This window comes from Thamnophis elegans, chromosome 2 (genome assembly GCF_009769535.1).
Source record: "Thamnophis elegans isolate rThaEle1 chromosome 2, rThaEle1.pri, whole genome shotgun sequence".
Lineage (NCBI taxonomy): Eukaryota > Metazoa > Chordata > Lepidosauria > Squamata > Colubridae > Thamnophis > Thamnophis elegans.
The window spans coordinates 51,186,099-51,209,816 of NC_045542.1; the positions used below are offsets into that span (position 1 = coordinate 51,186,099).

The window sequence follows — 23,718 nt, forward strand, 5'->3', positions numbered from 1 at the left end:
TGTTATAAAATAAAATAAACCTGGATGAAACATTTCATCACTTTTTTTTTCAAACATGAAACATGTTTTTCTCTTAAAATTGAAAATGGAAACATTATTTTTCATACCGGTTTCTTGAATTGTATAACAACCTGAGTAATATAGTTGTATAGATTTTGAGTACTTTTAAGTTATAGTCTTTTCATCTCATGTCCCCACTTTTCATGTACACTAGTATGTATAAACTCAACCTTCCTTTTCAACAGTAGAGTAGGACAATACAAGTTTTTAAATGTTTCTGGAAGTATCTGTCACAGGGGAATCTTGATTCATAAGAGTCACTTATGAAGTCATGATACTTCTGGAAGTTTAAATAGGGCAGGAACAGACAGGTGTCTGATGTGTGTGTGTGTGTGTACATACATAACAAAGACATGTGCCATCAAGCACAACCCACAACAGTGCATTTGTGTCAATCAAGATACATAGAGAGGGATTTTTCATATCACTTCTCACATTAGGTTATTTTGGTACAATCAAGGCTTGCTGCTAATGCCACAGAGCAGGATGGAGATATCTGGTAATCAGAGGTTTCTGCAGGGGGTGAGGAGGCAAACCTAAGTGGAATTGTTTATCACAACATCTGATGCAAGTATACACAGATAAAGTTTGCATCATAATATCATTTGCGTGATGTCATTTTGTGGTAATCCTGATTTGCTGCGCATATTTATGTTGGTGACTCTTTTCTTAACCATTGTTTTATTATACACACACGGGTGCACACAATGTCTATCAGCTCATGGACAACTGGAACTATATATGGTAACTGCAGCAAGGCAGTTATATGCACTTGTATTATATGCACTTGCACATGTATTGACTTGTTTGATTAAGAATGGAACTACAACTACTGGAAAAAGATTGAAACTTTTTGTAGATTTTTTTTATTGGAAATGGAAAAAAAAAACTCCTAATTTTGAGATTTATTGATTAAAAAGATTTGTTTATAGAAAGAAAAGAACTCTAGATATGCAAAATGGGAGGGTGGAGATGCCCATTGTTATCTTTGTAATTGCTGCAAAGAAGATTGGAAGTTGCTTCTTTAGGTTACTTTTTCTTCTTGTTATTTTTACTTTTTCTTTGACCCCTTTATAATCTTCCCTTTTATATTTCTTCTATGTTTTTGTAGTTTTTTAAATCTTTGTAAAATCTTATTTGAATAAAAAGTATTTATAACATGTCTACAGAAAGACACAAAGATGATAAAAGAGTTCTTCTCTAACATCAAATAAGCAGAGGATCCTCATCCCTAGAACCTTTACTCTGAGGAGTAAAGGCAAAGAAGCCTATTATTTCCTTCGAAAACCAAAATCGAAACATAAAGAGGTAAAAAAAAAACAACCTGGGTCTTTTGTATCTAAAAGAATAGACTGTAGTGGCCAAAATTCTGATTCTATACAGCATATGAGAATGAACATTGTTCTCAAAGCTGTATCACATCACAAGAACTGAGATTACAAATGCCTGTCTTATTTTAAATTAAACTTCAGTCTTCAGGATCTTGAAAATGCAGGTTGCAAATCCCCTTAAGACACATTGCCTTGTCCTCAAATAATAAATACATTTCAAGACAACTGAATGTGCATATTCCTGTGATAAGGAAGAGGATGCTATTAAAACAAGAGGGAGGCAAACTAAATTGACCCTGGGCCAGCTTATACTGAAGATGATTTTATTGTTAAGATCCACACTGCCAATGTTGGCCTCTTCCTTCTCAAATCTATTGCAATCTGAGGACTACCAAGGATAATAACTTAGGACAGCAACATGCATTAATTTAGGACAGCAACCTGCGACGTAGTTCCTGACTGGAGGTGACAGGTAGTGAGCAGGTAAAATTTTCACAGACGTAAGCAGTAGCTTTTCCATCTTTCTTTTCCAGAGAGGAGAGGAAACCAAGCTGATGGTAGAGGAATCCTGTTGTATCCCCATCAGCAAGAATCAGCACCTAAAACAAATTTATGACAAATAAGATCAGGGGCTAAGTCCATGGTTATAATACAATTTGCTCCTCCCCCAAGCACTATGGATTTGATTTAAGAGAAAGAAAACCTTATAAAACCTTAAAAATTTTCTGATGTTTCATATCCCCAAACGCATGGAGCACTTGTTGCTTTTCTGAACCATCATGCCACCCAAAATAAGGTTGGCCCTGGCCCTGATCCTGCTGGTCTTCCGACAAATGCTCAAAACCTAGTTGTTTCTCTACTACTCTTTTTTTCCTGGCACCTCTGTAATAACACATCTCTCGCTGTACTCTTCATACCATCAGTTAACTCTTCAGATTAAGAAACTATATAGCACTACTAAAGCAATCTTTCTCCATAATAAAGTAACAGAATAAAAAGTCATTTAATATAGCAATATATTATCCAATGATGTTTCTTTCATATTTATTCTAAAGTAAATCCAGTTTAATGGGGGGGGGGGAGCTGATCTGCAACTTCACTTAGAAGCTTCCTTTTGCAACTTCTAATAATACCCTATTCATGGCATCTGCTGCTGCTTCCTGCTCAGCAAAAAATATGGTTTTTCTTCACTGTTTCTTTTAATTGCAACCTTTACCTATGTCATAATTAAAAAGGAAAGTACGTTGGTAATTTAAGTCCATCACTCCCTGCAGAAAACAACAATTGACAAGGAGGCACTTAATTAGTATGGATGTGTAGATGCTCAAAAGAAAGATATTAATGATAGAAACTACAAGGAGAAAGCTTCTAATCAAAGACTTAGCACTTCTAAAAAGGCTCAGTAATATTTTAGTTGCATGTATTGTGACTGAATTTTACATTGAAAAATATACCACAAATACATTCCCCCCCAAAAGTTAGAAGGAAACCATAAAAAATAATGTATGCAATTGGTTGGCAACAACATACAATATCCCTTCCCAAAGCCATAGTATTTTTCAACTAAATAGCTTGTGATAGGATTGTTTGGGAGATAGGAATCTGCCTCACTATACATTTCAACTAGATCCAGATCCTTTCCAGTCATAAGATTCAAATAAAGCACAAAGAGTTTTTACAACAATCAGCAATTTCTTCCTCTGTTTTGTTTTCATTGCAAGAGAACATGCACTGAAAGTAATACAATGGTCCTGATCAGCATTCTGGACAGACTGAGGTAAAGCATAACAACTTGATTTTAGTAAAGGACAATTTACGTTAGCTGCCTCCCACTTCAGGTACTCCGGAATTCTAATGTTGTCCAACTGAATTGATAAATTTGACCTCTATAACAAAACTGGAGTGTTAGTAGGTTGTGACTCAAATTAACAAACTATAAATAAGAGCCTCTGAAACAATCAGGGAGCCCAGCTGTCTCTATAAGTCCATATATTATTCTGGTTCAATACTGATTAAGGAGATATATCACTATGACTTATTCAACACAGTTCTCTTCTCACAATTCCTAACAGTTGTGATCAGAGATTCTGATCTGTGTGGCAGTTTGGTGAAGGAGGTTTGTGTTTCTGCTCCTATTTCCCTGCCGCCCTCTCCACTTTTAATCCATCTGTGCCACAACTAATCTGTAATCAACATAACCATACTGTTGCCACCCCCACTAGCCCAGCAGTCTTCAAAAACATCACTCTAATTGAATTCAAACTGCATTAATCACTTTTACAGCATGCCAACTTCCTGTATGTAGGATCTGAAGTTTGAACTAGTGGTCTATCCCCGTGCTTCTGCCCTGAATATCGAATTGCTGCAACATTATATGGGGAGTTGAATATTAAGCTAAAGATAAAATAAAATGAAGATAAGTATTATACTTATGGGACTCTTCTATTCAAAGCTGGCATAAGCAACAGAGTAAGTTCATAGGAATGTTGGCCTGGCCAAAAGACCTCTTCTACACTAAGTCATCCCCACTGGAAAGTTCCTTCCTTCCCTTCGGTAATGAAAGAAGTGAGCTGTACATGACAAGCATGGTTTCCAGTCAGAGGAATCAACTATATAATGTGTTAGGCCTTTCTCATTAATGTTAACATTGATGGGTAGATTGGTGGGATTTGGGAAATTGTTTGCAAAGCTAGGAGGACTCTATTGCAAAATAGAAAAGAAGTAAAACATCAGGAATACTTGTGTGGCTTTTCTCAGCCCAGTCGCTGGAATATCTAGCATTTCCCACAAGAGTATTCACATATTTCAAAAAGGCACTTGTTTCTAATCATTCTGCTTTTATTTTGGAAAACCCATCAGCAAAGGCAAGAGTATCAATAATAATTAATGAAGATGGTTTTCAGCCAATTAGATACCACTTATGTCCCCATATAGCTGCAGTGTCCATTAATCCTGGTTTTCTCTACTGTGTTAGTAAAGACAAGTCACTCTCTTCTACCTTGCTCATCCCTTCAAGAAACAAATAGAAACCAATCTTGATGCATTTGGCTATTCTGACATTTAAATTCAGAGCCTGGTTTTCTGTTTTCAAAGACAGAAAAGACCTCTCACTTCTACATACCGTATATACTCGAGTATAAGCCGAGTTTTTCAGCCCACTTTTTGGGCTGAAAAAAGCCGCCTCGGCTTATACTCGAGTCTACAACTGGATCCGGCAGTGCTGTTGCCTGTTGGAGGAGGAGGAGGCGAACCAGCCTGCCACCACCGGCCACCGCCACCCCGCCGCTCTTCCCGCCCCCTTCCAAGCCCCACAGTCCAGCGGACGCAGCAGAAGCAGCCCCGGGGCTCCGCTGCCGCTCCCTGCATTTTGTGGACGGGGTCTCGCAGGAAGGAATCCCCTCTCCAAGGGATCCCTGTCCAGAAAATGCGGGGAGCGGCAGCGGAGCCCTGGGGCTGCTTCTGCTCCGTCCGCTCCTCTCTGCTCTCCTGTCGCCAGCTGGTGGGGCTGACCCTGATCCATAAACACTGCCGAATTCAGCCTTGGAGCGAGCGAGCGAGCGAAGCAGTGGGAGGGGGAAAGGATCCCTGTGAAGCCCTGCGGCCAAGGAGCGCTGCCTGCTTTTAAAGAAAACCTGGAAGGGGAAGAGGGCGGGTTTTTTCCCCCCTCCCTTTTTCTTTTCGTTCCCGTGGCTCAGCCTCTCCTTTCCTTGGGGCCGCTGACCTAGGAACCGCATACCAGCAGTTTTTTCAGGCTGATCCCAGATGGGAAGGGAGGGGGATTGTAAACCCCTTCCACACTCTGGCTCCTTTTCTTTCCTCCAGAGTTCGGGCTCTCTTTCTTTCTTTCTTTGAAAGAGAAGCCCAAATTAGCCAAAGGGGGGAAAGCGAGCGAGCGAGCGAAGCAGTGGGAGGGGGAAAGGTCCCTGTGAAGCCCTGCGGCCAAGGAGCGCTGCCTGCTTTTAAAGAAAACCTGGAAGGGGAAGAGGGCGGGTTTTTTCCCCTCAGTTGTGAGGGCAATGCTGCTCGCGACTTTCCCCTAAATGTTGGAGAAAACTTTTCACCGCTGTCCTCCTCAGCTCATTTGGGAAGGACGATTGTAACAGGTTGAGATTTCCTTTCAAAACAAAACAAAACCAACCCCTCCCCCGGTCCCAATGTTTCAAACAACCCCCTTTCCTGCTGGGAAGAGCCCAGCCAACCCCCCGTCCCTTCCCATTCGAAAGGGAAGCTCGTATCACCTTCTAGAGAAAGTGGCAAATGCCCTCCGTGACTTCCTTGGTTTTTCTCCGGGCTCTGCTCTTCGGCATTGCCCTTGGGGAAAACTGCCGCGGTTTGTTTCCTTGAATATATTAACAGGCGCGTGGAAAGCAACTAAGCCAAGGAGCGTACGTAGTCCAGCCAAGTGAGTCTAGTTTCCTGGGGTCCCTTGCTCGCTCGCTTTCCCCCCTTTGGCTAATTTGGGCTTCTCTTTCAAAGAAAGAAAAAAAGAAAGAAAGAAAGAGAGCCTGAACTCTGGAAGAGGAGGAGCCAGGGTGTAGAAGGGGTTTACAATCCCCCTCCCTTCCCATCTGGGAGCAGCCTGAAAAACTGCTGCCGCGCCACGCCTGCGCCCCAAACAGAGCTGGGTCCAATCAGCCTTTTCCCCCCTTTTTATGCCCTGTCTCAGTGCTGCTTGCACTCTTGTATTTTCCCCTTCCTCTTACGTGCCCTCCTTGGTGCAGCGGGCTAACGCTGGTGAAAGGAGTGGGGTGGACACAACTGGTAAATTATAAACCACAGATTTTAATCCTATTTAATTTTTAATGGTATCAAATTTAGCTATAAAGAAGAGAGAAAGAAAGAGGGAGTGTGTGCACAGGAGTGTGGATTTTCTAAAAACCCCATTGAATCCAGAGGAGGGAAGAAAGAAAGAAAGAAGAAGTGTGTGCACAGGAGTGTGGATTTTCTAAAAATCCCATTGAATCCAGAGGAGGGAAGAGAGAAACGACAGCTCTGATGGTGATGACTGTGAACTCAGTGATGATGACAATGTCTATGCTGATAACCTCACACTAGCTAATGCTGAAGCTCTGTTTGGACATACAGATGATGGGGAGGAATCCAGTTTTGAAGGATTTTAACTCTTATGTTTTAGCTTGGTTGCTGAATGAGCTAAGGTTTTTGTACATTTAAAGTTATTGTTGATACCATATTGTTTTTATTGACCCTCTTTTCCACTTACAGAGCTAGTTATTTATTTATAAATAAATAATATTTATTTATTTATTCAAAAACATTATTGGTATCTATTTTTATTTTTGAAATTTACCGGTAGCTGCTGCATTTCCCACCCTAGGCTTATACTCGAGTCAATAACTTTTCCAGCTTTTTGGGGTAAAATTAGGTGCCTCGGCTTATATTCGGGTCGGCTTATACTCGAGTATATACGGTAAATTCAATTTCTTTCCTAGTTAATCTGTGAAAATGAAACTGTGCAAAGGGAACAAAACTTGACAAATTCAACAAACTATTAAAGCCCAGAAGATGTTTTTTTTATTTGGAACAAGTCAGAAATGACAGCCTCTTAATAACTAAACAGCTCTACTATGTAAACATATCCAGCACATTTTCCGATTTTAATTCTATTGATGTGAGGTGAGAATTGTGAATGTCACCTTCAAATTTACTTCATACAGATATATTCTTCCCTGAATATTATTCATTCCCATAGTCGAATCATTTTTGTAAGTGTCAGAAAATAAGTTTACTATCCTGATTTGGTTTATCTTCAGAAGATATGACACAGAACAATTGATTCTTTATTCTGAACTTGACAAGATAAGATTCTGCAGAAAATGTGAATTTTGTTTCTCACCAGCAGTCTTTGGGGTAGAAGGATGCCAGCTCAACTTTATCCAAACACACTTGCAAGTATTTTATTGATCCATATAGGGGCAACCAGGGAAGTCATCCCTACAAGAGGGTCAAAGCATCCTCCATTAGATAAGTGGCCCTATCCTCATCATTTTGGAAAACTGCTCCTTTATACTTCAGGAATCCGCGTTGCAAATTGACCCTTTTTTCTGCTGATGTGAAAAACAAAGCCAAAAGTTCTTTATTCCCTTGATAAGAAAATTCTAGTTAATAGCACAGTGTCTGAGTTCCAGAGCCTCTGTACTAATTTAATATCTGATCTTATGTTTTGGCTTACTTCCAGACAAAACAAGGCAGCTCTTGGGAAGCCTATCTCCTCCTGCTTGTCGCCCATTGTGCTTGGCTTTTTAATGGCTTTTTTCCTAAGTATGCTGCCTACGTTCCCAGCCTGCTCAAACCTGCACCCTTCTCCACAGGGACATTTAAATTGTAATTTCTCTATGTTTTCCTCTTTCCACTCATTTTGTTGATTTAATTTTACATGCACTGTAATTGAACTATACCCAACTGCTTCTCTAAATGCTATTTCTGTTAGGCTGAACTTCACTTTAGGTGTGTTAGGCTCCACTCTGACAAGGGCCTCCTTTTCTCCATTTTCTGTTATTCAACATACCTATGAAAAACACTTCTCATCTTTCCCACCAAGTTCAAACTGGGGCTTCTGGAATGTTTTCTTGGCCAGTTCAAAACTGCAGCAATTCCTGCTACAGTGTCATTAGGCCATCCTTAATCATGCCTGAGAATTGAATGACTGCAGAACTAATTAATTTTTACAATACAGAAATTATTATTAGCTCTCCTAGGTCCTGGAAGCTAATGGAAAGAGCACTGGCATGAAACTCGTCAAGAATAACTATCATTTACCTTGATTCAAGGTCTAAAACAAAACTATCCTTGTTAAAACAAAAATACTGGAAAATATACCCAGCATCTTTGTTATTAAAGGGCTTCCCTCTTACATTGTCTAGCATATAAACAGAAGAAGGAACAGGAAGGATTACCAGTGATCAACAATTTTTATTTTATTTAAGCGTATTGGCCATCCACCTGCAATAGGCAATATACAAAGGCAGAGAAAACCTATTGGATCACAAAAGCAAATGTAAATACTTCTTAATCCAGCCTTTTTCAACAAGATTCATTCTGCATATTTTGGCTTCAACTATATGAATTGAAACTCAACCACAAGTTGAAAACCAAGACTACTGCATTGTGTGTGAGAGTGCATGCGTGTGCACTCTCATACACATATCCACACATATTTTTTTTAAAAAATAATGCAACTAACTTAGAAAATAAACTCAGCAAACTAAAAAAAATAATGCAACTATTAAACTCAGAAATGTGTTTCTCACATCAACTATCTTGGAAAGAAGTGATAAGTAATCTCTGACACACTAACAAGGTCGCTTAGTTACAGGAAAGGAAGAGAAAGCAGCAAACACACACATATCATTCCAAATAAAAGCACAGCTAAGGTATTTATTACCTATTATTACCTATTTTAATAAGGACATCTTCACCACTCTGTCTCAAATATATCCACATGTATTCTATTTACACCCAGTATCTACTGTACATGTAAGTTGCTGTACTTTTTGAATACTGTGAGATTTTTAAAAAATCACAACCATATGTATCCATTCAGCAACATCAATTTTTTTCTTGATTCTGTGCTAGGTAGAATGCAGTGTATTACCAATTCTCCTCTTCCTCAGTGAGATGTCCCAAATATTCCCTTCATAAGCTTAGCTGTTTTTGTCTTTTCTCTGTAAAATTCCTAGCCCTGATTCTTTGTTTACTTATTTTTTCCCCCAGTCTAAGGAGTCAACCCCTGACCCTACCTATGTCACCTCTACCTTTCAGGGAAGATAGATTGCCACAATTTCCCTTCCAAAAACTCCAAATCTACTGATATTGTCCACCTATTTTACCATGAAATACTAAGAATCTTCCTACGGGCCATGTTCTTTGCCAAGAAATCAACTTAATACATTCAGGGTTCCTTCAGGATAGACAGAAGCCCTTCTCCCTACCAACATGTGATGTATTTTGTTTCTTACTTTTTCCCCCTGGCATTCTTTTATGTTGGCCTTATCTTGAATTCTGGGAGTGATTAATTACCAATTCATGTCCAATCTGAAATTCATTAATTTGGTGTTGGGTTTTTTTACAGCCTCCCTGAGGTCTTCTTGGTCAGGCAGGATAAAGGAAAAAAACAGAAGATTAGCACTTAGTGGACAGTAGCGATAATGAAATCCTTTACAATTATCCTTTAGCTATTAATAGGGCAGGGAATAATAAACCAGAAAGTTAACTCTCCATTCCCAAATCATGACTGTCTACCCACATTGCTCTCTGATTCTCCTCCAGAACAGAGTGATATGCCACCTTCCTTTTTGCCTTGGGAAGGTACAGTAGTTTATAAGAGAAGAGATGTGTCATGCTTAAATTAGAACAACTTTGGGTTTTTCTCTTTGAGGGCAAACAACAAAGATAGTTAACCTTTATCCAAACTATTCAGACTGTTCAACATTTTTTCTCTCCTTCACTATTGCTTTCTCTCACTGATATTTTCTTTATTTGGCCTCATTGGTCTCATCTACTGATTTACTGTTAATTCATCCAAGTACCTTTGTTTTGACCAATTCTATTCTTGAGCGTCCAGAGAACCATTATGTCAGAATACTGTGATTTTTTTTTAATGGATTCTGTATTATTTTGCATTTCTGAAAATCACCAGTCAATATCAACTTTAATTCTGAAACATTTTCTCCAGAAAATATTCACTCATCCTCCTTCTCCACATTAAAATTAGCTATAGCCTTGGTCAGCACTTTTGGCGATTCCATGAAGGAATTACAGTAAATTAAATCTTGGCATCCTGAAAACTTAGTCACTGATTCTTCAACTACAAATCAGGGCCTACTTGTCCAGGGTGGCGGGGGGGGGGGGGGGAGAGAGAAAATGGAAAAGGACTAACAGTCCCGCGTTTGTGGTCCGAGTTTGCAGTGAAAAAAGAGCAACTAACTCTTGAGGAGATTTGTACCTCAGTACAAACAGTAACTGTCCTCCAAACTTAGAGTCTTTTGCCATCGAGTTGAAATGCTACCTAACCATTCTTAAGCGGGCAGAAAACAATGCCAAGATTGATTTGTTGCCCTGGTGTTGATCCCAATCCTGCTTCTATTCACCTCAGTCATCTGATTTCTTTCCAGGGTACTGAGTGACAAACCTTAAGTGGTTTTATACACCTTGAGGCTTGGAAACAAGGGGGAAACTGCTATTTTATCTATAGCTGAGGACTATTTAAGCTTATCTTACTTATGGCCTGGGAATGAGATGAAAACAACATTGTGGATACATAGCATGAAAAAAGAAGATGCCAAAGTACATTTGTACTGTAGATAGATGCAAGTTAAAACATGCCCAGCATCTATATCCGAAGTAAAGGTGGTTTCTTGTGTCACTATTTTCTTTCCGCTTCAAGGGTATCTTGACTATACTGTATTCTTCCAGGATAAATTAATTACTGAGCATCAAATTCATTACATTCACCCCAGCAGATTTAGCTACCAATACTTTACTGCTATGGCCTAAAGAGAGATTTCAAGTGAAACAATAGTACATTCTTTTAAAATCCTGTTATTTGGCTTGCCTGAGCAGCAATCTCATCTATAGAATAAAATGAGTTCAAGTTATTTCATCACCTACAGGGAGGAGGATCAATGAATAAAAAAGACAAGCTACAAAGAAAATTAAGAGCTGCCTTTTGCAAAAGGCCATGGAACAATTTAGGAGGATAATTCTTCTCAGGCTAGTTAGCAAATACCACCGTCTCTATCCATATCATCTGCATTCCAAACCTCAGGCTAAGAGTTCCTTTTGATTTTTCCACAGACTTAACACTTCTAGTTTTGCTTAGCTAGAATATGTGCAGCCCATAGTACAGATAAGCTTCAACAGATCCTATGCACCAAAGCACAAATTCTTATTTTGTTCCCATTCCCTCAGCTCTGACAATATTTAGCATTGTCTTTTTTTTTTGTTATATTTACACCATCTTCATTTTTAATTTTAATTTGAGAATATTAGAACACTGTTAGGCGGGCCTGCTATATATGCTGTTACTATACCTGGTAATGTAATCTAGTCTTTATCTTTCTAAAGTGTAATATATGAAAGCTTGATGAGCAGTGAAATCCATATTTATGGTCTCATCTGGTGAAGACCATGGTGAACAGAATATTGTGATTTGGAATATAAAAGGAATAAATGGTAAAGATCATGAATTAATAAATGAAATACAATAGATATCTGTTGTGTCTATGAAACCAAGAGAAAGGGGAAGGAGAGAATAGTTCTGAATGCAAGTAGTCTTATTTTATGTCCTGAAGTAGATGAACACATGCCACAAAGTAAAAATATAAGTTTAATTATGTATAAAAGGACTAATATCTAAGTTTGAAATGTGTATCATCTCAGTGTAATGAATACATATGAAAATAAAAAATCCTAGACTGGGGACACATGGATGATAAACTCTGGTTATGGAGTGATTAAAAAAACAAGAATGAATGTGGGGGGAAATGCAACATTTTGAATAAATCTGAGGAAAAAGACATTATGTTATATGAAATAAATGGATGGATGAGAATGAGATGAAACAGTATACCAAAAGTTATTATCCATTCACAAATGCAACTAAAAAAATGAGAATGTTAGGTATCTACTCATAAAAACTGTTTTGTTTCATGGGTTAAGCTTAACACTACCCAAAAAAAAGGATTTAAAAAGATGATTGCATTGATTGTTTATGACAAAAAATGGAGAGAAACAGTGAAAGATACAAGGATAATTGGAGATTCTGAATGTAGGACAATCATTTTTAGTGGTGTTGAAAAAGGATCATAGGAAAAAACTGCCATGGAACAAAAAAGACAGAAATAATCTACAATAGATGTAGAATGATTCCAAGAAAAGAAAGTACAAGCCATTTATGAGAAAGTATTAAAAGATAATAGTCTCATACCAAAATGAATGAAAAGTAGACAGGAGGAAAGATAATATTGAATCTGCTTGGAAGTAGTTACTTGAAGTTATATTGCAAAATATAACAGAAATACATCAGATTATGCAAATGATAAATGTGAAAAAGACAGTAGAATGAAAAAGAGTATATGAGAAAAATGCAAATTAAAGTGTGATTGTTACAAAAAGAAGAGATTTATTTAATATTGTATTAAAGGAAAGGATAGGTGAAAGAATGTAATCAAACAGAAGAAGGAACAATAAAAAGAATCAGAGTAAATGCAGAGCAATTTTGATTGAAATATTTTTTAAATGCTATGAAAGTGGATGAAGAAGAGTGGATCATGAGCTTCCAAGAAAATAAAACAGAATTAGAAATTATGAAACTAACTAGGATAAAACCTAAATGAAGGAATGCTAAAGGAGCATTTTAGAAATTTATGAGAATGATGTTGATATGTCAAAAAACAAAACTGAAATCAATGCTATAAATGGGAGTGTGCCAGAAGAACTGAATGAAAGAAAACTCAAGATGCTGATTTAAACTATGGAAGACTGTATTTGTAGAATGATTGTACATTAATTCCCACATCATCTGGCAAATTATTTAATGGTGGTGCTTATGAAGGTATCTGACAGAATTCTAACTGAAAAAGTATAAGAAAGGCCAACGATAAGAAGTATAATTCTGCTACTTGAGTTTATGCCAAACAGAGTATGTGCAGATTATATTTTTGTTTTTCAGCAGATCGCTGAGATACATGTGAGAAAGTTCATTCCATGTTTGTTGATACAGAAAAAAACATACGACATAGTAAACAGGTTTGAATTACAGAAAGTTTTATGTGAAAGGCAAAAATTACACTAAAGTGAAACATGCTGAAGGATTACCAAATGATTCAAAACCAACAACGAGCTAAGAACCATATGCCACCTTGGTTATTTAATATACCTATTTATGAAAGCATAAGGAATACTTGCAGTGATATTGTATGTTTTCATATAGATTTTATGTCATGATGTTGTGTGGATGGCTAAGAACCCAGACAATTTACAAATAAATAAATAAATATTTATATACAAACACATACACACACACACACACACACACCGCCTCACAGTGCTTTACAGCCCTCTCTAAGTAGTTTATAGAGTCAGCATATTGCCCCCAACAATTTGGGTCCTCATTTTACCGAACTCTGAAGGATGGAAGGCTGAGTCAATCTTGAGCCTAGTGAGATTCAACCTGTTAAATTGCAGGCAGCCGACAGGCAGCAGAAGTAGCCTGCAGTACTGCACCCTAACCACTGTGCCACCATGCCTCATAGTAATTGGGCTTCAAAGGAAAAACGAGATAAATAGCACACACTAGTAAAAACTAGTGGTTAGTCTGCCATTAGTTTGACAAGCAAAACCACCTGTGTCTGAGAGTATATTTCTGCCTACTTTGTTTATATAGAATTGAGAGTGGAATAAGACATATAAAAGTAGACGATTTACAATGGAAAGGGATTACATAAGAAATATATATGGTAACACAGAAAAAAATTAGGAAAGAATGAGAAGTAAATAGACCAAATTGAAAAGTGAGTGGCCATTATGAAAATATACTGAGGTGACTTAGTCCCCCAGAGAATGAAAGAAATTTCAAACAAATCTAGGAAGAATCCATGGACTGAAAGGAAGGAGGGAAGCAAAAAAAATCATAGCAGAATAAGAGTTGATGAGACCCTGAAAACAATGTTTAAAGTTTAAAGAACAAAATTAGTATGTATGCACTGGTATATGGAAAGGTATGGATACAGTGAATTTAGCCCAAACCAGGAAAAAAAATCTAAATGTAGCTTTTCTTGCATGCACATATGGAGTCAGAAAAAGCAACTGGCAAAACAGCTATACATATGTGCCTAAGCAAAGATTTGGCTGCTTTTACAGTTCAAGTACCTCTTTCAAAGGATTTGAACAGCCACGGCTTATTGTGAACATATTCCCTGTATAACCTTGCTTTTAATGTTACACAAGTTAATTGGGCAATTCAGTACAGATTCCAATAACAATGCTCACCAACCTGTGAAATTCCCTACTGCTAAAAGAAGGAACTGATCCTATCTTTTTGGTATCTTTTGGTAAGCCCATGGCCAGAGATTTCTTGTTAGCAAAGCTGCAGCTCCTCCTCTGAATTACCAGCAGGTGGTGGCAACTTGTCACAAATGCATGCATGAAGCTGACTGGTGGCATTGTGAGTCTTTAAAAGCTGAAGGCGTTCACATATCATTCTCTCAAGGGACAGAACATCTCCTCTCTTTATTCATGGATAAATAGAGAAAAAGTTATAGCCAACTACCTAACCCCATGAGGCAATTGAATTAAACTGTGAGAATAGAATTTAATTTCCAGGCTGTTTGATTTGATCACGCTCCCTACTCCCTGGTTCATCTGGGAGCTTCTCCCAGAACATATAAAGGCTGCACAGAACAAAAAGCTGATACAGCTCTTGAGAAAAAGTAGGTTATTAATACTGACACAGGCAGACATGGCTTCCCATCGCTAATGTGGTGTTTTCAACACATGAAAAATGGGTCACTGGCTTTAAGTCCCTCTCAAAGAACATATGATTAAACATGGGAAAAGATGAAGAAAAAAGAGAGACGGGCAATGAAAAGCACAATGAAGACAAGCTCTTCCAAGAGCAAGTTCAGAAGATGTCAGATAGTCACTTCTTCCTCCAATAGATGCTTGTAGAGCAAACATTCACTGAAAGATCATCTACTGTAGCAAATCTCTTTGGTGGCACTGGGCAGTTCTTGAGGAATTCTTACATGTCTTACTCTCTGCACACCTGCTCTCTTTTTCTCCTCCTTCTCCAACCTGCTATTTTTCATACACATACATACTCACACATTGCTCTTCATGTATAAATATGCGTGGGTGTATGCTTATTTCCCTTCATCTTCTCAATACCTTTTGAGATGGGATAGTTGATACAGAGCAGCTCAAGCCAAGTCCTTCAAAAAGAACTGATTTAACCTGTTTATGATAGTTTACCTGCTATGTAGCAAGTACTGCTACTTTATAAGGCTTCTTCCTTTCTTACTGCCCCCTGTTGCATTCTGAAAATACAATGAAGCAAGTGTCCAAAAAGGAGTCAAAGTACGTGTTCATATAAGGGTTATCAGAGTATGTCCTAATGGAAATTAGAAATTGGAGACCCTGGTGCATGTGATTGAATATGTTTACACTACACTATTCCGGCCTTCCTCACTTGTGCTTTTTTGAAATAAAAAGGGCACCGTCTTTGAGAAATGTGCATTAAGAGACGGATTAGTACATTACAGATAAGTTTACAAATTTGTACAGCTTGCTTCAAGACTCCTAGCCTACTCTTAAGCCAGATGCACATAGCTACTACTATCCTCTCTTATCTGTCTCCCCGTTTTATTCAATGAGATATATTCTCCAAAAAACCAAGTGTTAATCAGTAGACTGGATGTATCACAGCAAATGTAACAACCATTATTAAAAGCTGCTTTCAGACAGCTCCTTCATTTCCAACAGAATAGCAACCCCTCCCAAGCAAAAAAATCCTTTTTCACCCATTGCCCAGATTCTCTGACAGTTATCGCATTCACTTTTACGTTGAAATCTTCTTAAATAATTATTTTAAATAAGGTAAAAGCACATGTCTGGGTCAGGCAAGCCGGGTCCCATCCTTGTTATTGATTTGAACTCAAATAAAGCTCCTTTTGCACAGGCCAATTAACATATATCCACAGCAGCTATAGTGCCTAGCTCAACCCCACCCCAAACTGATTTTTTTCAACTATTTCCTTACGTTAAATATTTTGGCTTGTTGGAGTAGAAATATTTTCAGGCTAAATTTAAGACAGAACATATACCTAAACACTGCTAAATGTTAGTAACAAAAAGACAGGTATGACAAACTGCACATGAATTTAGGTAAAATCAAAGCATATATGGGATTAAGGACTTAAAGATTTAATGTAATTAAATCCATTTAAATTCCAACATTAATTTAGTATCTCTCCATAAAAACTAAATAAATGGCACATTCAACTTTTTCCCTGCTGTTACCCAACCCTTTCATTGCTAAGAAAACTGTACATTTCCATACAGAATTTCTGTCAATTTCATGAACAGTTACATGGGCAGTCCAAAGATGGAGCTGGGCCAAGTATATCATATTAATTATATTTTCTCATGAAGAAAACATAATGAAAACCCTACGTAAAGACTTACATGGCCCAAAAGGAGAGGCAGATAAAAGCAACTTATGCTTTGCCATTTCTAGATACACAGTCTCTACCAACTTAGATTCTGCAGCCTTTATGTAAAAGAAACAAGGATAAGATACATGCTAAAAGGAGATTATGGGACCTGAAATACATCCCATAAAGTGTGAAAAACTATAAGGGGAAAAGGGAGAGGGCCAAAGAGAAATCCTTGAATGATTTGGTTCTTGAAGAACACCCTTTGATGGTCTTGAATTTATGAAAGTAATTTACTCCCCAGCCCAAATGTTGCAAAGCCAGACTACCTTAAAAAAAGGAATAAGACAAAAGCCAATTTCTAGTTTATGGCTCTTACCCTATTAGGTGTGTAAGTAGAATAGTAACAGTGCAGTAGCTCTTGGGTATCTTCTCCTTTTAGATCACCACAAATGACAACCTGTTCAAAGTATAAAGTAATACATTTTTTAGTCCTTTCTCTTTTTTTGAATATATTTTTATTATTTTTACATTTAAAACAATGCAGTATCGCGAAGTCAAAGTGACCATACATTCACATTATATACAGCTAGTGTCAACCATTAACTATTAGTCTACTTAATACATTGTCTATCCTTCTGTCCAATCACAATATATACAGTTTGTACCAGTCTTGTCACCTTGTCTTATACCAATCATAAAATCTGTTCCAGACTTCAAAATATTCTGATTCCCCTTTATTTTTAAGTTCAAGAGTGAGCCTATCTGCTTCCCCACAGGCCAACACTTTTCTGATTATATCTAGCTCTGATGGTGTATTTTCTTTTTTCCAATATTGTACATAAGTTATGAGTGCCGCAGTTAGTACATGTATAATTAGATAAAGTGTATCTTTCTTAAACCCCTTCGGTATTATACCTAGGAGAAAAATTTCTGGTTTAAACAAGATTTGGTCTCCCACCATTTGTTCTAACTATGATTAAATCATTTTCCAACATTTTTTGCCTCATTGCATGTCCACCACATATGATAAAAAGTGCCTGGTGTTTTTTTTACACTTCCAACATTTTGAGGGCAGATTTTTAAAGATTTTGGAGAGCCGTGTTTGGGGGAGATGCCATCTGTAGAACATCTTATAAAGATTTTCTTTATATGCCGTAGCCATTGTTAGTTTTTGATTAAGTATCCAAAGTTTTTCCCACTTAGCCAATTCCACATTATAACCGAAATGTTTCACCCAGGCAACCATAGTTTCTTTGACATGTTCCTCCTCATTCTACTTGTACCCCTTGTGATGCCAATTCTAACCTAGTTTTGATCTCCCCGTCTGTTCAATAATCTTTATATGTAACTGTGTTTTCCATATTAATTAAATTTGGGTGTATGTATGCTTCTGGAATCCTTCGGGATTGGGCGGCATATAAATGTGGTTAATTAAATTAAATTAAATTAATTAAATTTAATTAAATTCCATCGTAGATAGCCAAATGGGTGTTTTGGTATAGTGGTCATGTTTAATTTTGTTCCATATTAATAACAGGGACTGTCTGATGTAGTGTCTATTGAAATATTTGTGTGCAGATCCTTTTTCATACCAAAGGAAGGCATGCCATCCTACTTGGAGGTCATGACCTTCCAATTTGAGTACTCTTTTATTTCTCAACGTTATCCATTCTTTTAACCATGTTAGAGTGGCCGCAGTATAATAAAGTTCCCAATCTGGTACGCCAAATCCTCCTTTTTCCTTAGTGTCTTGCATAGTTTTGAGTTTTATTCTTGATTTCTTCCCTGCCAAATAAATTTTGAAACCAATTGATTCAAATCCTTAAAAAAACCTTTTTCTAATTTAATGGGAATATTCTGAAATAGGAAAAGAAATTTTGGTAATACATTCATTTTATGACTGCAATCCTACCCATCAGGGACAATTGTAGTTTTTTCCACCTTTCTTTCTTAGTTTTATTGATCAAATTAGTATAGTTATCTTCTTTGATGGACACACACCTCGCAGATAAATGTACACCTAGATATTTGACTTTTTTGACAATTTGGATACCCAATTTCTTCGTTAACTCCTCTTTCGATTTGGATGTCATATTTTTAACCAGCATTTTAGTCTTTGTCACATTTATCTTTAAACCCGCTACTTTCCCATACTCTGTCAATTCCTCAATAAGTTTCATACCAGACTTTATAGGATCCTTTAATATGAAAACTAGATCGTCCGCAAAAGCCTATATCTTAAATTGTTCCTTTTTGATTTTCTAGTCCCTTTATCTGTTTCTCTTTATGTACATTCCTAGCTAGAACTTCTAAGGTTAATATAAACAGCGGTGAGGATAGAGGGCAACCTTGTCTTGTACCTTTCTGAATTGCTATACTTTGCGTTAATTCACCATTAATTATTACTTTGGGTTTTTGATTTGTATATATTGCTCTAATCGTGTTTATAAATTTATCCCCAAATTCCATGTGTTCCAATTGTTGATTCAAAAATTCCCAGTTCACATTATCAAATGCCTTTTGGGCATCGAGAAAAAATAGTGCAACCTGTTTTTCATTATGCACGTCATAATATTCGAGAATGTTGAGATGATTTGGCCGGAGTAAAAAAAAACCCCAACTTTTGTTGAACCCTCTTCTCCGTTCACAGCTAACAAAAAAAAGCTGTGAACTACAAAGAGGATTCTAACGACTGAGTTCCTCCCTGCTTCTTTCTTGCCTGAAAGAAGAGTTATCTATAGATCTTGTAGATATACGAACCAAAACTCTGAGGGCAGCTCCGTTGAGCCACCGGCGACGGCAGGCCCCTCTCCCGGAAGCCATTTTGATCTGTGTGGATGAACGATGTAAGGAATTTTTTCAACCGTTCTGCTATTATCAGAGCAAAAATTTTGTAGTCTGCATTTAGCAGTGAGATTAGTCTATAATTTTGTATAAACATCTGGTCTATGTCCATCTTAGGTAATAATACGACATTAGCCTCCCTCCATGATAACAGTGTCTTCGCCTCTTTCAACACAGCATTATAAATTTGCAACAGCGTTGGAACAAGCATATCCTGGAATTCTTTATATATTTCTGCTGGCAGTCCATCCGGCCCTGCAGCTTTATTATTCTTTTGTCTTTGTATGGCCTCAATTATCTCTTATGTTTTAATTTCTTCATTGAGCATATCTTTTATTTCCTCTGGTATCTTTGGCAGATCTGACTTTTCCAGATATTGTAGTATTCCTTCCTTTGTATAGTTTCGGTTTTCTCTATATAATTGTTCATAGAACTCTTGGGTAATCCTTTTCTTTTCCTCTAGTTGATAGCAGATCTCGCCTTTTTCATCTGGTAATTTATTGATCCAATTCTCTTGTTTCTGCTTCCTCAGCCTATAGGATAGCAACTGCCCCGGTTTATTTGCATTCTCAAAGAAATTTTGTTTTGCTTTTTTTATAGACTGTGCCAATTTTGCTTTTTCAAATATGGCCAATTCATGTTTAATCAATTCCATACTTCCTTTTATACTTCTATTTTGTGGTTTCTTTTGAAGTTCACTCTCTACATTTCTATATCTTTCTTTCAACTCTCTTATTTTTTGATTCTCAATTTTTTTCTTCCTAGCTGTAGCTGATATTGTGACCCCTCTTATAAATGCCTTAGTTGTATCCGATATGTTTTGTACGGATGTGTTTCCTGGCCAGTTTTCTTTGAAGAAAAATCTCAATTCCTGATTCTTTTAATTTATTCCTGATCCTTTAGGATTGTTCTATTGAATAACCAATGATAACTGCCCTTTTGTTTTTTCCATATAATCCTCATGGGATTGTGGTCAGCCCATAAATTGGGTTCTATGTCTATCTCCTTCACTTCCTAAATTAACTCCATCGACATCCAGACCATATCTATCCTTCACCAGGATTCATGTCTATTTGAGTAGAAGGTATATTGCTTTCCCTCTGGACATCTTTCTCATCATACATAATAGATACTTAATTCTTCGGCTATTTGGAAGAATGACCTGGGCAAAATTCTCCTAGCTCCTTTTCTCTTCTTTTCACTTTTATAGTCCCATTTCTGGTCAACTATAGCATTGAAATCACCCATTAAACAGACATTTTCATTTCCCATCTCTCGAATAATGCTATGTTGTCTATAATAAAAATTTTCCTGACCTTCATTAGGTGCATATATTACAACCAGTGACACCTTTTTTTGGTTTAACCTTATTTCTACAATTAATATTCTCCCTTCCTCATCATGATAAATTAGTTTAGTCTGGATTGTGTCTTTAACATATAATGCTATTCCTCTTTTCTTTTGATCAGCTAATGCCGTGTTAAGTTTACCCAATCTATGATATTCCAAGATCTGGATCTGTCACTTAGTTATATGGACCTCTTGCATTGCAATTATATTGTAATTCAAATGTTTTAGTTTATTAAAGGTTGCTTTCCTTTTCTGGGGTAAGTTTAAACCATTGATATTCAATGATAGAATCTTGATTTCTCCTGACATGATTCTATGTGTATTTAGGTCGTGTGCTTCTTGTTGCCTTTATCTCTCTCACTTCTTTTGGTTCTTCCCCTTTTTTGTCTAAAACAACTTATTTCTCCTTTCTTGTCTCCACTAGTTTCTTTTCTTTTCTCTTCTTATCTGTGCCCTGAGTCCTTGCATCCTTGCTCCCAACTGTTCTTCTTCATCTTCCTCATCCTCCTGCCCAACAAGATTATTGTAGAAATCTTCCACTTGTTCCACCATGTCTATTCTGAATCTTCTATCTCTCCAAGTTACCAGTATGCCCTCCGGCATCAGCCATCTGAAGTTAATTTCGTATTTATTCAGCACAGATGTTAAAAATTGATAGGGCCTTCTTAGTTCTCTGATTCTCCTCGGTACCTGTTTTAGGACTGTTAGTTGTTGTTGATTGTGTATTATCTGATCGTCTCTTGTTCTATTCAGCACCTCGTAGCGTATTGATTTTTTAACGAACTTTACATTTTTTTTTCAAATATACTTTTTTATTTTCCATTTTCATAACATACAATCATATGTATACTATTACATAGCCAGTATCCTATTGTATTAAGTGATAATTACATCAGTTCCTCTTGTCATCAATGCCCAAAAAGATAAAAACCCATTATTAGCTCTTCTGCTCTCCATACGCCTCTTTCTTCTACCTCTCTCCTACCTCCTTTCTTCTCTCCATCATCCTTTCCTACTCTACTTCCCCTTCCTTTCTCCTTCTCCTCTCTCTACATTCCACTCCTCCTTATCCTCCTCATCTTCCCCCCTTACCCTCTCTCCTATCCCTCTCTTCCCATCTTTCTTCTCTCTTCTGTTTCCCACTCTTCCTCTCATTGATGTATTTCCGCTTCTGAGCAAACTCCAATCTATGTTGATGTTATTTATGCTTCCATATCAATATACTTAACATATCTTAGTTTTAAAGAAAAAAATAAGAAAAGACAGTATACATGTGCAATCATGTTACATTAAAATCTAACACCCCTCGTCAAGCCTAATATACATCCCTCCCTCCCACCCCCCACTGTAGTTTTGTGCCAGGGGCAGGCGAACTGCCAGCACTTTTTGGAGCCCGGGGGGGGGGGGGACGTTTTGGATAGGGTTTTGCTTAGAAGCCATTCCAAGTTTTAATCTTCTTCAGCCAATTAATAAGTCTCTGCTGGCCGATTGTGCCGCTGTTACTGTTTAATTTAATATGAAATCACTCCTTTCCTTTGAAGTTTTAAACTCCGTAGAGATTCAAAGCTCGAACAGTGTTATGAAGCTGCTCGGCGCCATTTTGAATGTCTCTTTAGCAAGTAAGATATCAGAAGGAATTCTTGTAAAAAATGAAGCTAAGGATTAATACAAACAATTAAAAGTTCACATGTACAGGGTCTGCTCGTCTTGGATTCAGTAAATCAAATTTTGTTCTGAGGATTTGAGGTTTTTGCTTTGTGCTGCTAATCGCAGCAGGAATTCCTGGCACGGAGACAATTCTGCCGTCGGCTGGCCTCCCCCCCCTCCCAGAGACGATCTGTGAGAGTTAGTTGGCACGTTGCCTGGCACAATTAGGCTCACCTTATCTTCTTGGCCCGAAGAAAAGGTAAACAAGCTGTCAGATGGCTGATGGATTGCTCATCCGACAGATAAACGCGACCAGGATTCTGGAGCTATAACGACCAGCTCCCACCAGCAAGCCCCCTCAAACCGGAAGTTTACATTTTTGAGTCCTTTCTAAAGAGTAGCTCAGTAAGAAAATTGTCCAGTAGAGACTTACTGATCAAATATAACAGACTTAGGCTTAGGAGAAATATTTCCTCTCCCTGGATGCATTGAACAGAACATTCTCAATGCATAACATAAGAGTGCTAGATTGAATTCACTGACATTTTCAACGGATAGAACCAAATTCATGAGTTTCTTTTATTGGGAACAGTCATATTAGATGTAGTATTTTTCCGGCTGCTCTTTCTTTTTAGTCTCCCACCAAAACTTAGAAATTAGAAATATTTTTTTAGCTCTTCTTATGGCTTATGAGATTTCTTTTCGGGTTTAACTCACTTTTTAAATTAAGGTTATTCAAAATGTACCACAAATCCTTGAGTTCAAAAGAGAAATAGAAGTTAAGCTTTACCAAAAAAAATGACCTTGGCTTTTAGACTGACAGTGATAAAAGAGAACACCATACAAATTGTCACAATTCATAACCATAAAGAAAGGGAGAAAAGTAAACAAGTTAAAAAAATGGTATCAATCACCAAACAGTAACAGTAACTCTAAAGAAACTAAACTGCAATAACAAACTATTTACTATTTACTGAAGTTATTCTAACACAATTGAAAAGAACATGAAATCATGTGTAGATTAGCCTTGTTTCACACTGTACCAGTTAATGAAGGCTCAGAGAAGGAGTCAAGACAACCAGTGTGGAGGTTGTCCAAGGACAGAGAGATCTCACTATTGGTAAGGAAAATACAGAGCAGACTCAAGAAATAAAAGGGCAGAACTTTAATAATTCTACTTGTGAAAATCTCAAATCTTCCCTCTATCCCCAATTTACAACCATTCATTTAATAATGGCTCGAAGCTATGACAGTCTCAGAAAAAGTAACTTACAACTTATCCTTGACATTATGATCATCACACTATCTCTGCA

The 23,718-nt window shown here is 37.3% G+C and overlaps 1 protein-coding gene across 1 annotated transcript in view; it reads right to left on the reverse strand.

Moving 5' to 3' along the window:
- Positions 1-1,819: 1,819 nt before the first annotated feature.
- Positions 1,820-23,718, reverse strand: part of SPATA20 (spermatogenesis associated 20) — a 53,750-nt gene continuing 31,851 nt past the window's right edge. Inside the window, exons 15-16 of the mRNA XM_032209291.1 lie at positions 16,941-17,021; positions 1,820-1,990 (exon numbers count right to left, since the gene is read on the reverse strand). Of these exons, the coding sequence (XP_032065182.1) occupies positions 1,820-1,990; positions 16,941-17,021 (252 nt within the window). The remainder of the gene's footprint in view (positions 1,991-16,940; positions 17,022-23,718) is intronic.